This window comes from Calypte anna, chromosome 9, assembly GCF_003957555.1.
Source record: "Calypte anna isolate BGI_N300 chromosome 9, bCalAnn1_v1.p, whole genome shotgun sequence".
NCBI classification, from domain to species: domain Eukaryota; kingdom Metazoa; phylum Chordata; class Aves; order Apodiformes; family Trochilidae; genus Calypte; species Calypte anna.
The window spans coordinates 4,932,060-4,949,257 of NC_044255.1; the positions used below are offsets into that span (position 1 = coordinate 4,932,060).

The window sequence follows — 17,198 nt, forward strand, 5'->3', positions numbered from 1 at the left end:
CACCAGGGCTGAGCACAGGGGCAGAATCCCTTCCCTGGACCTGCTGGCCACGCTGTTCCTGATCCAGGCCAGGATGCCATTGGCCTTCTTGGCCACCTGGGCACACTGCTGGCTCATGTTCAGCTTCCTGGCAATCCAGACTCCCAGGTCCCTTTCTGCCACTCATGACCGAGTTGCAGTGAATAAGCAAGTGGCACTCAATTAAAATCCAAAGTGAAGGTGCCAGATGCAGGTTTTGGTACCCAGGCACCAGCCCTGCTCCTCCCCACTATGTCCCTTGTAGTTTTTGGGGTGACCCTGTCTGTGCTGCCTGTGGGCTGCCCTTGCTCATGTGGGAGATTGTCCCCTGGGGTAAACCACAGGGAGCCAGAGGGGAGCTGGACCTCTGCAAACCATGGGACAATACCCCATCGCACCAGGGGAAACCAGAGAAGGGACCAGTGTAGCCATCTGTGGACACAACCCACAGATGAAACTTTATGGAACAGCCAATACCCAAAAAAACATGCAGCAAACACCCCTAAAACAATACCCTCTTATCATGCCTGGCTGGGTGCTCGGTACAGCCCCATGCCATGTGGGGAAAGGTGGGGGGAACTCAGTCTGGTTTTCCTCCCGCTGAAACTGAGCAGATGAGGCACATTCAGATGCAAAACGAAACCTTTGAAGCTCCATGGGGCTGATCCAGGGAGAGCCTGGGATGCTCAGATCCCTCCAGAACATTTTTCTGACCCTGTTTTGGATTGAAACAGTGCTGAAAAATCCTGAGTTGAGGCCTCCATTTATCCAAACTAATTTGCTGGCTCTGCTTTTGTTCTGAGGAGCGGCACAGGATGCAAAAAGGAAGGTTGTCTAACTCCACACAACCTGTTCTTGTGGGATTTTTTTCTCCTGATGGAGTGTAGAATGTTCCTCCAGCCTCTCCGAGCAGCGGGTTGGGACATCTGCTGCCTGCAGGAGTGCTCACAGGACTGCTCTGGGGCACCTGGATCTTTAATTTGGATTCTGACACTAAAATTTCAGGGGTAGGATGCCCGTCCTGTAAATGCAGCATGTGTAACCACAAAAAAACTGATTTGTTTACACTTTGTTTTTCTTTTTTTTCTTTCTTTCTTTCTAGGCCATTTTGAGAAGTTTGAGATCTCATTCTTGGGTGGCTGGAGAGATTGTCTACTGGGCAGACTGATAACTAAGGGGAGTGCTGGTGAACACAGTGACTTTTACCGAAGAAGCTGCTTGCCCAGCACAGTGGCATTAAGGTGGAGAGGAGGAGAGCTGCAGCTGGACAGACAGAGGTGTTGCCAAGCTGTAAACCAAGCCCCACAGCTCTGATCACAGCCTGGCCCCGTGCTGCTGGGATCACCAGGTGAGGAGCAACGATGCAGTTCCCAGCTGGAACCTCGTTCCCACCTCCCTGAGATGGAGCTGGGGACTGGGGCTGTGTCTCCTGCCCTGCTCCTCACCACCGAGGCTGCTGGAGGCAGCGCAGAGCTCCAGGTTGCCTTCTCCAAGGCTTTGGCCAACAATTGATGGTTTTGCCCCGTTTGCTCCCTGGAAGAATCTTGTGTTGTGTGGAGCCCCCAGGTCCCTCTGTGTCAGCCCAGCCCGTGGCACCCGGGGACATTTTGTGTGTGTGTGTGTGTGGCCAGGCACAGAGGAAGGTGCCCGGCGGCTCTGGTGGGTGGCAGCGTTCCTGCCTGCTGCCCCAGGAGGTGAACTGCATTCGGATCTCCAGCATCCGGAGCTGGAGAGCCACTCTTGGAGAGGGTCCGAGGAGGTTCGGTTCAGTTTTGCGTGTCCTCCAGCCTGTGCCGAGGGCGAGGGGGCCGAAGGGGCTCGGGGGCCTTTTGAGGGAACTGCCTCTTGTAGAGAGCGCCGCTGTACTGCAGCTCCGGGGTCACCAGCCGCCGGCACATCAGCTCCGTCTCCTCATCCAGGCCCTGCTTGAGGTTGTATCCCAGGATCCTGGCGCTGCCGTGCTGCAGCGGGCGCAGGGAGCTGTCCTTGATGTCCTTCGGGGCCACGCTGCCCGTCCCTTGCAGGCAGGTCCTGGCCAGCTCCGCCTGCCGCTCCCGCAGCGCCCGCACCTCCCGCGCCATCTGCTCCCTGCCGATGTCTCTCTCGATCCTTTCCCAGAAGGTCCTGTTGAAGTGAGTGTAGATTTCCCAGTCCAGCCTGTTCCACTCCTTTATCTTCTCCACGATGGTGTCTGAGAGCTGGGACTTGGTGCTGCTGTCCCTGATGTTGAGGGGGAAGGAGACGACGCTGTCCAGGTCCCAGCACAGAGTCTCCTTCAGCAGCACCATGGACTCCTCGAAGTACTCGGAGATGAGGAGCAAGTCGAAGGACGCCTCGATGGCCTGCAGCATGAGCCTCACCCGCCCCGCTGAGACATCTCCATCAGGGTTGAAGCCAAAATCAAAGGTCATGAGATTCCTGGCGTAGTGCCTGTCACTGCTCCGGGGGTTGTAGTAGTGGTAGGGCTGGCTGAGGAACTCCTCCAGGCTGCCGACGTGGGAGAAAGCTGAGGCACCCTTGTAGTAGGCAAAGGAGGACTCCATGAGCTGCACGGGGTTCCTCAGGATGGAGAAGTAGATGGCTGAACTGGACACCACCTTTTGCACCTGCAGAGGGGAAATTGGAGATTTTAAAGATGGGATAGGGAGAAGGAACCTACCCGGCACTCTGCTGGGTCGGAGGTGGTGGGTGCTGGGGAGGGTTTCAGGGTGCAGCTCATCAAAGGAGTGTTTGTGTCAGATGAGGTACATGGGGAGAGCTCCCTGGTATATTTATATTATTTATATTTCGCCTATTGCCATATTGATAGACATCCTTTGTAACCACTCTGTCAGCAGAGGTAAGAACAGGAGTCAGCTTGTTAGTACCTCAGCACTTCTGTTTCCAACCAGTTTAAAAAAGGCACAAGGCTTTGCTGCCAGCCTGCCTGCCTGGTGTCTGATGCTGCTACTCCATCAGGGTTGAAGGAGACCTATTGTGAACAGCAACAGTTTGTGAGTGGCATTGCTGCCACAGCTGAGTGACCTGTCCAGGCTTGAGATATGTCCTATCTCCTTGCCATTCACCAGATCTCCATGTCCTCAAGTGGAATCCAGAAAGCTTGATGCTGGGCACAGCTGAACTGATGTGCTTAAGGTGTTCTCCTCTTGCAGCTGGTACCTTCTGGGCCTGTCTGGGAAGCAAGACCTCTCCAAGAACCCAGCAGACAAGACTGGGGTGATAGCTGCTGGCTGCTCCAGCAACTGGCTTGTCTCGGGCCACAGCACAACAAGTCACCCAGCCTGTTAACAGAAGCTCTCAAGAGATGCCCATAACATATTCAAGGTATCTGGGGGCAACCTTGAGCTTTCATCCCTGAAGAGTTTACAGCTTTATGGGTGTCCCACCTTGCCTCCCCCTCTTTTCTTCGCCCTTCCCCCTTCCCAAAGCTTTGCCCATACCTCTGGCTGCAGGAATCTCATGTGGTGGCAGAGGATGTTGAACCGCCGAGAGCTCTGGGGGGAGAAGCCCTGCACAAACTTGGCCAAGAAGTGCTGGGGGTAGAAGAGCTGATTGCCCCCACCGATGGGGAAGGCAAAGGTGAGGTTGTGTGTCTCACCAAAGCGGAAGAGAATGTTCATGACGGTGCTGCTGGCACTCTTGTGGACTTTGAGGAAAACAATGTCAGTCTTGGGCTTACATGTGGCCCCTGGAGAGAAGAGCCTTCTGGCCTGCCAGCCTTCCCCAGGTGTCACCTCATCACCCTTAGAGGCTTCTGTCCAGCTTGGAATAAATCCCCTCTCCTGGTCTGCCTTGTAAAAGTCCCCTGCTTGTGGAGGCTGAGCTGAGTTTGGCAAGGGGTGTTTAAGCAAACTGCCCCACTGATGAGGGGGGGAACCTGTGGCTTGAGGCTGAGACTGGATCTTCACCATCCCCTGCCTCATTCCTGATGGTGCTGCTGTTTCCTGCTCCTCTGCCTTCGTCCTGTTTGCAAAGGTTATGAACTTGTTGGTGACAGCATCAGCATCTCCCTTGGCTGTGGAGATCCTCCCGGCAAGACTTGGAGAAGGATCCTCTCTGCTGGTTTTCCTGAAGCCAGGAAGCTGGGATTCCATCCTGGTGGCTGAAGGATGGGTGCTGAGCTGCTTGCTGCTCTCCACAGGCTGCTGTGTCCAGCCCTCCTCTGGGCTGCCTGGACTGATCTCTAACGGGGGCTTCTGGCTAAAGAACAGATGCATCTGATGAAAAATGTCCTGCACACTCTGAGTGGAAGTGGGGTCAGGCGTGGTTGTCCTCTGCTGGGGCAGGGGATGATCCTCCCACAGCAGGTCAGGGGCTGGGGGGGCAGAGCCCATCCTCTCCTGGCTGTGTTCTGGGGTCTGCAGGGCACGCTCCAGCTCACACCGACAGCTTCTGCAACCAGAAGGACGTGGGGATCAGCAGAGCAGAGGAGGGGAGGAGCATGCAAGGAGGGCAGCTCTTCTGCAGCTCAGGAAAACCCCTCTGCAAACACTCCAAAGTCTGTTTCTCCCTCAACACACACTTTTTTGGGCCAGGTGGCATGCTGGTGGGTGTATAACTTGACCCACTACCCTGGGAGGGTGGGATGGGTGTCAGAGGAGAAGGATGGGTCAGCAGTGATGAGGAGAAGGATGGGTCAGCAGTGATGTGCTAAGGCCCTGTCCCTCTGGAGCACCATGGTCTGGTGCACAGGAACAAAGCAGAAGGTGAGGGAGAAGAACAGGGGACCTGGAGAAGCTGGAGGAGAACTGGCAGGTCACCCCAGAGTGGGAGGACTGGGGAACTCGGGAGCTGTGGAGTTTTGAGGCCAGCCAGGACAAAGCCCAGAGATGCCCAGCTCTGGCCTGGGTGTGGACATTGGATGTGAGAGCCCCAGAGGGGCCCTTCCCACCTGAATTTTCCTCCCTGTCTAATGAAGACACTTGGGTTATTTTCAGGAGGATGGTTTTGAAGCCTCCTCAAAAGGTTGGAGGATGAGGTGTAGGTTTATAACCCTGCTTGGGGACCTACCTGGGAGGCTGCAGCTTCTCCACGACTTGAAGTATGACCAGGAGGAGGATGAGGAAGCTGAAGAAGACCCAGAGCCGACCTGGCTGGCACCTGTATATTGCATTTAGCTTCCTAGGAGGAAGCAGATGTTTCAGCTCATTAGTAGGTAGTAGAAAATGTTTGTGGGGGTTTTTTTGTTTGTTTTGTTTTAAAGTAAGGTCATGTTTTCATGGGTGAAGAGGTGCAGAAGCAGTGATAACCACCAAAGCTCAGAGGCTGGGCTCAAGGAGTGGAAATTTCCAGCTGTTACACAGTTATCAGCCTGAAAGGTAAACAGTGATAACCATGGAGTCCTTGGGCTGCTCAGGGACGGGTACAGCCCCAGCTCCAGAAGCAGGAACCAGTTCTGCCTTCTGCTTGCCCTGCCCTGCCTGGCCTACAAATCTCAGCACCTTAAACTTTAGGAACAAAGATGAGAAATCTCTTGTTTTCCCCTCTCTCCCCTTCCCTCAGCTACAGGAATGTCTTGCCAGCTGTGAAGGCTCCAGCTGTGGCTACAGATGTGCTGCTGCTCTGAGGGCACCTACCATGCCTCCCTGGGGAGCAGCTTGGCCTCTTCAGCCAGTTCTCAGCTCAGTCTGCAGGAGTAGTGGGGTGTCCTCAAATTATCTGCATCAGGATATGGGATTTTACAGTGGGTGTGGGGACATAGCTGATGGAAAAGAACCTCATCATGGGACTCTGCCTGGTGGGTGGCTTTGCTGGAAGCCCTGGTGGGACTTGGCAGTAGTTTTAATATTAAGGAGAGCATCCAGGAGACTAAGTTGGCTGGGAAAAAGAGGAGTAGTTTATATTTCATCTCTGCTGGCTTCGACGCCGGGAACCTACTGTTGCCTGACAGGAGATGGTTTGCACCAAGAACCTGGTCCAGTCTTCCATTGTGGACTTCTGTGGTGGGAGCCCAGCCTGCAAGCCCCAGGTGTCTGCTGTACAGCTCTCAGAGGAGGGGGCAGGCACAGGGTGCTGTGCTGTGGGACAGAGAGACCTGAACAGGAAGAATTAGGGAAAGCAGAAACTTGAAGAGAGGAGATGTAGATTAGACATTAGGAAGAAATTCTTTCCAGTGAAGGTGCTGAGCCCCTGGCCCATGTTGCCCAGAGAAGCTGTGGCTGCCCCATCCCTCAGAATGTTCCAGACCAGGTTGGATGGGGCTTGGAGCAACCTGGGCTGGTGGGAGGTGTCCCTGCCCGTGCAGGGGGGTCAGAACAGGGGTCTTTAAGGTCCCTTCCAACCCAAACCATTCTGTGATTTTATGAACGTGTTCAGGCCTTGCTTGTAAGCCCCCTTCCCCCCTCAGCTGAGTGTTTGGGGCTGTTTCCAGCTACCTTCAGTGGGCAGTTCTGGACCAAGAGAGTTGGGCTCCTGCTTCTCCCAGAGCTGCTTCGTCTCTGCAGTGCTTTCTCTCTTATTCTGGGCAGTCCTGTGACATAGGAGAGATGCCCCAGCTTGGTGAGCCAGGGATGATGCAACCATGCTGAGGTGGTCACATGCATCCCACAGGGGTGGATGGATTCACCCACGGTGAGGAATTTGGGTTTGCTACTGAGAAACTGGAATTGTTCCAGAAGAATTGTTGGTGGAGCATCACAAGCAGCTCCTGTTGGCTCACTGCAGCACTGCTCCCCAGCACTGCTCAGCAGGTTGAACACTCCTGGCCACTGGCTCTGTGCTCAATCGTGTCTCTTACTGGGCTGGAGCTCAAATGTCCTCCTGGGAGACTTTGAATGTCTGAAGTACTTGAGGCTGTAACAGCAGGGAGGTCCTCAGATGGGGATAGTGCTCTGGAGGATTCCAGAGACAAGGACTTGCCAGCAGAGTGACTGAGCAGCTCAGTCACCAGCAGCTCAGCATCCCCCCAAGCCTGATGGATAACCTAGAGGTATCCCTGCTCATTTTCCACTCGAGGAGTTTGGATGAGGAATGTGTGGCTGGGAAGGGTGCCCATGGCTCTCTGCCTGGCACAAGGAGAGCCTCCAGCTGCCACAGGGATGTGGGTATGACCAGAAAAAGGCATAATGCTTAAACAGGGCTTAAAATGCCAAGACACATCAAAGGGAGAGGGTTAAGGCCGAGCCCCTGAGCTGCTGTGAGGTAAGGCTGATTGAAGTACCCAGGTGTGGGAGATCTTTGGTGGTCAGAGAGACCAAAGAGTGAGAAGGCAGTGAAGGAGGAGTTGCTTCGGGATCAAGTGATGCTGTTGGAAGTTTGATCCAACTCTCCCATCCCTCAAGGTGATGATGAGCCTGTTTGCCTGGCCAGCCTAAGAAAAGTGGGAAGAGGGAAATGAAGAGCTGCCTCAGTGTGATGTCTGCTGCTAGACCCACACTCTCTTTGGGGAGCTCTGCACAAGCACCCAGTAGTGAAGGCAGAAGGATGCAACACTTTTCTAGCAGGTGGCACTGAGGTAGGCAGCACCCTTTGCTATTCTGTTTGCTGTGCTTTGGGCATATATAATTCTGGACTCCCTTCCACAGAGGTCCCTGGTCAGTACTAAACTTCCAGCCTGTGGAGAACCAGAGGAAGCTCCAGGGTCCCCTTCCTACCAGCCCACTGCCAATGATGTAGGACCCCAACAATGCCCACAGCAGCTGAGTCCTCCCATCTAAACTCTACAGATTTAATCCAAACCCAACATAGGGGTCATTTATTTGCAAGGATGGTGCTCCTGTCCCCCTGCCTGCTGCAGGGCAGGGGGCCTGAGGAGCTGCTTGGTTTTTTGGTTTTTTGGTTTTTTTTTGTCCTTTTTCTCCCTTCTGCTTGAGGCCAGCAGGACAATCTGCTTCCCCCTAACCCATGCCCTTTCCCTGCCCAGCACACACAGAAAGGCAGCAGTTGGGATGGGTCTGTGGTTGTCTTGGTGCTTGCTGAGCTCTGCAGCTCCTGGGCTGGCTGGCGGGTGCTGCAGGAGGTGGCCAAGGCTGAGGTCACCAGGCAGACATGTGGCAGCAAATGACTTCATTGCTTTGCTCTGGCTAGACAGGGCCCTGGCAGCGTGCAGCCTTGCACGGGGAGGTCATGTACATAAAATGTATGCCTGGGGCAGCCTGGTTCCTCCAAGCAGTGATTTGAGCCGTTCTCCTCACTTTCCATCACAAGAACATGCAGGTAAGAGTCTGCAGGATGCTCAGGAGAAGGTGCAGCAAGGGCACTGCATTGCCTGCTGGAGTTCAGTGCCCAAGCTGCCCGTGAAACAGCTGGGTTAGGAAGTCCTAACCAGGTCCTGACCTCGGGTCCTGTGCAATGGGGAGAGCCCCAAAACATTCTCCACAGCAAGAGGGATCTGCCAGGACGGGAGGCTTTGCCCTTCTCTGCTCCTCATTCCCCCTCAGGCTGTGGGACAGCCCCATCATTGGGGTTGCCTTGTTAAAGACTTGCCCAGAGACAGCTTTCTGCTCCACATCCTCTTCTGTGGGTGAGGGTGCAGAGCAGGGAGCCCTTGGCTGGGATGGAGCAGGGGGGATGAGCACCCTACGTGCCTCACCAAGGTCTTTGCCACTCTCCCTCCTTTGTGTGCTGGGCCTTACAAAAGCTGCTGTTTTCCTGGCTAAGGGGGAAATGGTGCCCCTGGAGCTTCAGGAGGAGAGAGAGCGAGCCCCATCAACCCAGCCCTCCTGATGTTTATGCAGAGCAGAAGTGCATTTCCACCACCCCTTCATCTCCATCCACCTCTCAACAAAGAGACCTACAAGAACGTGACCTCCGGGGAGGCTGGAAACAGTATTTTACATAAATAAAAAAAAATAAAAATAAATATCCCACTTACATGATCAAATACCTTCTGAGTTTCAGCATGGTGAGCTGGAGCCTCAGCTGGGGAGCTGCTGGTTGTCTGCAGAGTGGTAGGATGGAAAGCAAACAGCCAGAGCCCGCGTTGTGTGCCTGCAGATGGTGGCCCCTCCCCGGGGGAGCGCCTGGGACAGGAGCTGGGGATGGACCTTCCCACCACTGCCCTGGTCACCACTGCCTGCCCCAGGCAGTGACCAACCTCTGCTCTGATGAGTGGCACAGTCAGATGGCCACAGACTTCTGCCAGCTGCTGTCACGTCCCGTAGAGCTGGGGACAGGCTGTGGGTGGTTGTGGACACAGCTGGGGGTGGCCGTGCCACCCATGTTTGTGTCCCTGCCTTAGTCCTGTGGCTGTCAGTGTTCTGCTGTGACCCCGGGTGTCCACCTGCTCTGCCCTTTGCTGGTGATCTTTGCCCCTTCTTTTCCCTCCCTGTGTCCTGCTCTCACGTCTGGACAAAGCTGAGGACAGAGCTGGTTTGGTCACAGGTGGTCAGGATTTGATAACCTCTGTGTTGAGCCGGTCTTTAGGGCTGTTCTGAGACTCCACGCAGGGTCACACCTGCGTGGCATGGGGGTGTCAAGCACCACGTGGCTCCATCCACCCTGAGCTGAGGTTATGGCAGTCCTGGCTCCCTTCCTTGCTTCCCTTGCCATTCTTGCTGCTCCAGCTACCTCTTAACACCTTGACACCCTGAAGCTACCATCTTCAGACTCTTCCCTCGAGCCAGCAGCATCCTCAGCCCCCATGTGCTGGGACTATGCTGTGCCAGGGTGACCAGCAACAGCAGAGCCCTGCTAGGAAGACAAGTTTCCCAGTACCAGCAGAAAAATGGTCAGTGGGTCTGCTTCTTGCTGGCTGGAGCAAAACAACCCAAAGGAGGACCAAAGGCTGCTCTCCGGGATGCAGGTCCAGAGCTGGGCCTTTGTTCAGGATCTCCTCTCCCTCTGGTAGCTTTACCTCCACATCTCTTCCATTGGTGGAGATGCAGGGTGTGTGGCTGTGATGTGGTGCCTCAGGCTGTGCAACACCAGTTCTGCAGGACCAGCCTCCTGAACGTGTCTCTTGGCAGTGGTGTGGTGCTCGTGTTCCCCTCCCCTGTGCCGACGGGGCTCAGGTAAATGCATCCCAGGCAAGCAAGTCACTTCCAGCACAGACCTTGGCTTTCTGGAGGAACAGAAGGGCTCAGTTTCCTCCTTCCCCCAGGCTGTTCCCCTTGCCCTGGCACAGGCAGGCACTGCCTCTCCCTGTCCACCTCATCGAAACCACAAGTTTACTGTAGAGCTGTGAGTTCTCCACCCATCCTGCACCCCTGCTATCTGCCCAGAGCTTATCTGGGAGCCTGGGGCTGGGTGAGAGCCATGGGGGAGCTTGGCCTTTGCAGGGCCCCTTCCTGCAGCTGGGACTGAGGGCTGGCTGGTGCTTCTACCCTCTCCTCCCTCCCCTTTGCACAACCATGACCATGAGATGGGGGAACTGTCTTGGGATGCTCCAGCTGCTGAGAGCTCTGTGAGCATCCTCTGGGCGGGAGCTGAGGACACGTCCTATTCCTGCAGGGCATGGGGCATCCCCAGCTGATGTGAGTGTGCCCAGAAAGCTCCTCATTGCTTGTTTCCTCTTGCTCAGTTGTCACCTGGGGGATTTCCTGCTGCTCAGCTCATTTGTTTCCCTAAGGTCAAGCCTATTTGTCCATGAGGACCTCATGGGAGGTCCAGTTCTGGTACTAATCCTGGTGAAGATCTGTGTGCCTGTTTGCTGCCTGGCAGCCTATCTTGAGCATGGCTTGACCCACCTGGGGAAGGTGAAACCCAAAAGGCAAACTGCTCCTGCTGGGATTTGGTGCCATGAAGCAGTGCATGTGCTCTGTGGTGGGGTTTGTGTCAGAGCCCATCCCTGCAGCTCTCTTGGGATGGTTCTGGCACCTTGAACTGCAACCCAGAGAGCTGGGTTTGGAGTGTGACCTGGATGGGCTGGGGCTCCACCTCTGGAGCAGTGTCTGAGAACCTTGGAGGTGGCAGTCCCCTGGAATTACATCTCAGGGGCTCTTCTCTCCTGCAGCTGCTGGAGCAGGGGTCAGGCTATGGGCTGGCAAATGCATCTTCTGCAGCCACATCTCTTGAGAACTGAAATGGGCCCTTGTGGGAGGCCCAGGCTCTGTCTCTGCTGAGTAGTCATCCAGGTCCTGCTGGGCTGACTCCACGGGCTCCTGACTTGTGTGCATGTGGGGACTGTCCTGGATGCTGCTGCTGCAGAGCTACAGAAAACCATACCTGGGGTTAAAATTATCCTGGGGAGGGCCAGGAGTAAGAATGCTGCTAATCTCAGGTTAGAGGAGTCTGGAAGACCTCCTGGCAGTGCCACAATGGGGGGGTAGAACTCCCCAAAAGCCTGGCTGCTGCTGGAGGCTGAGGTGGAGGAGTGGAGGTGCCACTGGCTACATCCCTGGTGGGAGCTGGGGTACCTGAGGGCAGAGTCTTCTGCCTTGAGGCTGTTGCTTGTCCCTTTGCTCACGCACGTAGCTAGGCTCTGAGGATCTTGGAGTGATGTTGGACTGGGTCCCATTCCTCACTGGGGATGACCACAAGGTCCTGTTTCTTACTGTGGTTCCTGCTGTGCCTGCCTGGGCTCCACTGGCCCATCTTCCATGGCACCCTCACATCAGGAACCCCCTAAATCCACTTCTGCCTCTCAGCTCAGGTTCTGAGCCCTCAGGTTTCCCATCCCCCTGTGCTGCCTCCTCCTCTTCCCACCACCCTGCAAGAAACAGCTGAGCTGTGACTGCATTTGGGCATCTGCCTTCTACAGCCACCAAACCCAACCTCAGCTGGAGCATTACAGCTCTGAGCCATGCCCGGGTTCATTGTGCTGGTCCCAGGGCAGTGCCAAGGCTGGCAGGATTTGGCAGGCTTCTGGCTGCTCACATGGCTTGGGCACTTTTTTCCACCATTTGTGTGGAAATGGAGAGCAAGGCAAGTCCAGATGAGGTGGGGAAATCTGGGTCAAGAGCCCTCTGCTCCCCAGGGTCTGCAGTCCTGCCTGACACATCCCTGATGGAGGGACAGGCTTTCCCTTCTGCCCCAGCAAACTCCTGGTGCAGCTTTTCTGTTTTCTTTTTTCAGATCAGCTTCCTGACCCGTGATAATTTCTAGATTGCTTTCTGTGAGGAACCCAGCACCCTGTGTTATCAGCAATGTGTAAGTTTGCTTTCCAACTTGTTTTGAAATCTGTCACACACCGGGGCCTCTCCTTCCGCTCCACAACCACCACTCCATTAGCACCACCTCAATTGATATTTAGTTAATTTTACACTTTGCAGAGTGAGGGAGGTGTACCAGCTGCATGAGTTGTTGCCTCCAGCAGCTCTCCTGGCACACTGAACCCAGCCCAGACTCTGCTGACCTGCTGGGCTGGACCAGCTCCTTCTGCAGTGATGCCCAGGGGGAAGATGCCTCTGGGTGAGAAGTGTTGGGTGAACCCAGCACCAGTCCCGTGCTGGAGCTGCTGGGCTGGATGGGATCCCCACCAGCATGGTGACCTTGTCCCCAGGGGTAAGGGTTTGAAGGTGGAAGAGGAGAGATTCAAGTTAAACGTTAGGAAGAAATTCATCAGTATGAGGGTGCTGAGCCCCTGGCCTCCCAGGGAAGCTGTGCCTGCCCCATCCCTTGAAGTGTTGAAGGTCAGTTGGATGGGGCTTGGAGCAGCCTGGGCTGGTGGTGGGAGGGGTCTTTAAGGGCTTTTCCAACCCAAGCCATTCTGTGATAATCTATGGTCACCAGGCAGAGCTCCTCTTGGGCATAAAGGGTGAAGAAATGCTGGGGTTTAGGTGAGAAGTCATGGCTGCTGGCTGTGGGCTGCTGGGCTTGTGTTGAGACTTTGGCCCTAACCCTACACTTATTTGTTCTTTAATCTCAGTCACCTTATCAGAAGCCTTTGAACAACCATGTACATCTCTGCTCTCCTTGGAAATGCAGCCTTTGCCATTCCTTTTCGGTCAGTTTTGTTTCCTTGCCAGAAGCCTCAGGGAAATCAGAATGATCCCTCACAAACCTGGGCTTTGTCTTGAAGCTGCCCTCTGACGCCTGCAGTGCCAGCAACACTTGGGTGCTGAAGGACACGGATGTTTTAGGGTGGCTTTGACATGACATAGGATACCTCAGGGCCTTGTAGGATCCAGGATTTTCTGAGCAGTTCCTGGTGGCTGTCCCTGCTGCCTTCTACAGACAAAGACACCAAGGTTCGTGTTACTGAGAGGACTTCCTGCTCTGTAGGCATCTAGAAGCAGAAATGGAAGTGGGCATCCCAACCATGAGCTTATTTTTCAGAAAATTAATTTCTCAGGGCTTCGCTGGGGGGAATATTCATGAAGGAGAAGGTCCCGGGGGGGGTGTTAGTTGCTGGGGGGGGGAGCAAGGCTGACCCCACAGTGACAGGCTCAGCCTCGTTTCCCTACATTTCCAGCCCAAAAAGTGGAGGAGGGAGGGAGGGATGGGGTTGGGGGTGTCCCTGAGTGGGGGTGTCCCTGCTGTGTGGGACACAGGGGTGGGGGGGATGCAGCTGTGGGGCTCACAGTGGGGATGTTTCCCAGGGTGAGACCCCGAGTGGTACCCCAGGGCAATGGATGTCCCTAGGGCTGTGCTGGGTGCACACCCATGTTCCCCCCAGCCCGGGTGCTCTGGGGGTGCTGGAGCAGAAATGGCCTCGCTGGGCTGGGGACTGGGGGGGCAGGCAGGCAGCTCACCCCCACCTTGGGACCCCCCTGGATGCTCCCCCCCGGCCATGGAGCTCCCTAATGATAACCCCAATGGGGTTCCCCAATGCTTCCCCCACCCATGGAGCACCCCAGTGGTAACCCCGCTGCACCCCCACTCCCAGTGCTCCCCACATGGAGCCCTCCCCATGCTCTCCCCCCATGGATGGAGCCCCCCAATAACACCCCAAAGGGAGCCCCCGAAACGCCTCCCCCATGGACCTCCTCCCATGCTCCTCTCCACAGACCCCCCCCAATGATCACCCCAATGCCTCCCGCAGAGCTCCCCCCACGGACCCGCCCCGGGACCCCTCTATAGAGCCCCCAAACCCTCCCCCAGACCCCTCCCCACCCCGCACGGCCCACGCCACGTCCCCCCCCCTCGGGGCAGTGCTGCGGGGTGGGATGTCCGATCCCGGACCCTCCCCGGGGCGGTGCTGGGGCTTGGTTCTCCGATCCGGCCCCGGGGCGAAGTCGGTTCTGTTCGGGCATGGCGGAAGCGGAGCGGAGCGCGGGAGCTGGAGCCGGAGCGGGTCCGCGGCGTGCGGGTTGGGGAGGCCCGGCGGGGAGGAGCTGCGGGACCTTACCCCGCACACCCCGTGCCCCCCATTGCTGTAACTCCCCTCCCTGCTCTGTCCCGCCCCCTGCGTGCCCTGGGACCGCTTCCCCCCGCATGCGCTGTGCGGGGTTTTGCCCCATCCCTCGGGTCATGGCCTGTGCCCCCCGGTTCCTGCCCTGAAGCCACCCCCAGTACATCCCCTGTGACACCCCCCCCATGCTTTGTGCCTTCGCTTCATGCCCGGTGCCTCCCGATGTGTTATGCCCCCCCCCAGGTTAATGTCCTGTGTTCCCCGATGTGTTGTGCCCCCCCCTAGGTTAATGCCCCCTGATATGTTGTGTCCCCCAATAATGCCTGGTGCCCCCCGATGTGTTGTGCCCCCCCCCAGGTTAATGCCCCCCGATGTACTGTGCCCCCCAGGTGAATGCCCGGTGCCGCCCCGCCTGGAACACTGCATCCAATGCTGGGCTCCCCAGCTCCTGAGAGTCAAGGAGCTGCTGGGGGGAGTCCAGAGGAGGGTGAGGAAGGTGCCGGGGGGGTTGGAGCTTCTCTCCTATGAGGAGAGAGCCGGGACTGCTCAGCCTGGAGAGGAGGAGGCTGAGGGGAGAGCTTGGGAAGGTCTGCAAGGATCTAGAGGGGGGGGTGTGAGGAGGATGGATCCAGAGTCTGCTCAGGGACATGGGAAGGTCCATTTGAAGCTGAGGAAATAATAAAACTTGTTGGCTCTGAGGGGAACTGTCAGAGGCTGCCCAGGGGGGTGGAGTCCCCTGCTCTGGAGAAATTCAACTGCTCCTGGGTGCAGTCCCAGAATCCTGGAATTGTAGATGCCCTGGGGTGGGAAGGGGCTTTGCAAGGTCACGCAGAGCAAGCCTGGTGCTGTGGGATGTGCTCCGGGGGCTGCTGCTTTAGTGGAGAGTTGGGCTGGGTGCTGTGCAGAGTTCCTTCCAGCTCTGCTCGTTCTGTGTCAGGGTGTGGGGCCCTTCCTCCTCTTCTCTGCTCTCTGGGTTGGGCAGCTGAAGGCCCTGGTGCTGAAATGTTTGTTTGAAGGGCACTGAGGGCCCCAACTTGCCTGGCAGGCTCTGGCCTGGCTGTCAGGCTGTCAGGAACCCCTTGCCATGCTGGCTGACAGCTTGGAGTTGTCCCACGGGTGCTTTTTGTCCCCAGCAGTGACTGTCAGGAGGCTGCTGCCAGCACACGGGGTGGGATGGGTGCAGGGTGCAGGGAAGGGAACTTTGTGCTCGTTGTCTGCTGGGTGCTGCTGCTCCCCCGCTGCTTTTCCCTTCCTGCTTGTGAAGGATCTTGCTGTCAGGGAGGGGGGGTTGTGTTGTCCTCTGGTGTCACAGGCAGTGCCTGGCACTGATCAACTTGTGTGGATGTGGAGATGGTGGCTCCCAAACCCCTGGGGCTGTCTCTGGGGAACTCGACCCCCTTGGCTGAGGGGAGAGGGAGAGGAAATGAAAAGACAAATTCTTCCTCAGCACCAAATCTCTTTTCCTCACAGGTCCCAGTGCAGTCCCTTTCCCCAAGAACTTCCTGGCAGTGGCCAAGCCCCCCCTGAAGCAGCTGCTCCCTGGCTGTGCCCACAGCTCCCCCCAGCACTTGGATCCATCAGGCATTGGCAGGAGGAGCCCCAGCTCCACACCTCCTTCCAGCACTGCAGCCCCTCTGCCAGTCAGTTCCTGGCACTGCTGACACAACACACACAGCTCTCTGCTTTCTCTTTCTCTTTTCTCATTCTTTCTGCTTTCACTCTCTCTGTTTCTTTGCTCACTCTCTCTGCTTCAGCACTCCCCAGATCTCTCTTCCTCTTTCCCTATTCTCTACTTTTCTCTCCCCTTTGTCACACACTCACTGCTTTCTTTTTCTCTCTGATTTACATCTTTCTCTCCTTGTCTCTTTCTCTCATTCTTCTCCCCTTTTTCTTTTATCTCTATCTCTTCCTCACGCTTACCCTCACCCTCTCCCTACCCCTCCCTCATTCTATTCCTTCCTTTCTTTCTTTCTTTTTCTTTCTTTCTTTCTTTCTTTCTTTCTTTCTTTCTTTCTTTCTTTCTTTCTTTCTTTCTTTCTTTCTTTTTTCTTTCTTTCTTTCTTTCTTTCTTTCTTTCTTTCTTTCTTTCTTTCTTTCTTTCTTTCTTTCTTCTTTCTTTCTTTCTTTCTTTCTTTCTTTCTTTCTTTCTTCTTTCTTTCCTTCTTTCCTTCTTTTTCTTTCTTTCTTTTCTTTTCTTTTCTTTTCTTTTCTTTTCTTTTCTTTTCTTTTCTTTTCTTTTCTTTTCTTTTTTCTTTTCTTTTCTTTCTTTCTTCTCTTTCTCTTTCTCTTTCCTTTCTTTCCTTTTTTTTCCTTTTTCTTTTTCTTTCTTTTCTTCCTTTTTCTTTCCCTTTCTCTTTCCCTCTCTTTATTTATTTCTAATTTTATTTCTTTCTAATTCTATTTCTTTCCCTTTCTAGTTCTATTTCTTTCCCTTTCTATTTTTATTTCTATTTCTATTTCTGTTTCTTTCATTCTCTCTCTCATTCTCATTCTCTGCTTTCTTAGCAAAAATCACTTTTTAAACAGTACAAAAAATAGTTTATTGTCTGCAGAAGATTCCAGTTGTCACAGAGTCTCCACAGTGCCAGCACCACCACCCAGGGGCTCTCACAGCTCCTGACACACCCACACACCAAACTCATCCTTCCCTCCTCCAGGTGGCTTCCAGCTGGGAATTCACTTCCTCTTCTCTTGGCTTTTCTTCTCCAGGAATCCATCCCCATGGACAGCAGCTCCACAGCTCCAGGAATCTATCCCCATAGACAGGAGGTCCCACAGCTCCCCTTCCCCTGCTGCTCCACTGGTTGCAGAGCCCCCCAGGAGCTCCTTTCCTCCCTGCCTGCTCAGGGCACACCCCCCCCCAGGGCTTGGCAGGACAGCTCCACACCTGCAGCACCCTCTGCTCTTCAGCTGCTCCTCACAGCCTGCAGCACACACAACACCCCCACTGCTCAGAGCTGCACAACTCCCCACACCCACTCCCACTGCTCCAACAACACAGACACTGCTG

At 55.3% G+C, this 17,198-nt stretch overlaps 1 protein-coding gene across 1 annotated transcript; it reads right to left on the bottom strand.

Moving 5' to 3' along the window:
* Nucleotides 1-1,106: 1,106 nt before the first annotated feature.
* On the bottom strand, nt 1,107-8,936 carry LOC103534894 (galactose-3-O-sulfotransferase 2). Its single transcript, XM_008500893.2, has 4 exons — nt 8,831-8,936; nt 5,029-5,139; nt 3,459-4,410; nt 1,107-2,624 (listed from the first exon to the last, which is right to left on the bottom strand). The coding sequence occupies exons 1-4, from the start codon at nt 8,857-8,859 to the stop codon at nt 1,785-1,787; spliced, it is 1,932 nt and encodes a 643-aa protein (XP_008499115.2). The 5' UTR covers nt 8,860-8,936; the 3' UTR covers nt 1,107-1,784.
* Between the last annotated feature and the right edge of the window lie 8,262 nt (nt 8,937-17,198).

Bases quoted from the DNA above. Each gene is read 5' to 3' on its own strand.
- LOC103534894 (XM_008500893.2), bottom strand. From the start codon at position 8,859: ATGCTGAAACTCAGAAGGTATTTGATCAT. The intron at 5,140-8,830 runs GTAAGTGGGATA...GCTTCCTCCTAG, and splicing joins CTCAGAAGGTATTTGATCAT to GAAGCTAAATGCAATATACA. The intron at 2,625-3,458 runs GTATGGGCAAAG...TCCCCTCTGCAG, and splicing joins TGAGATTCCTGCAGCCAGAG to GTGCAAAAGGTGGTGTCCAG.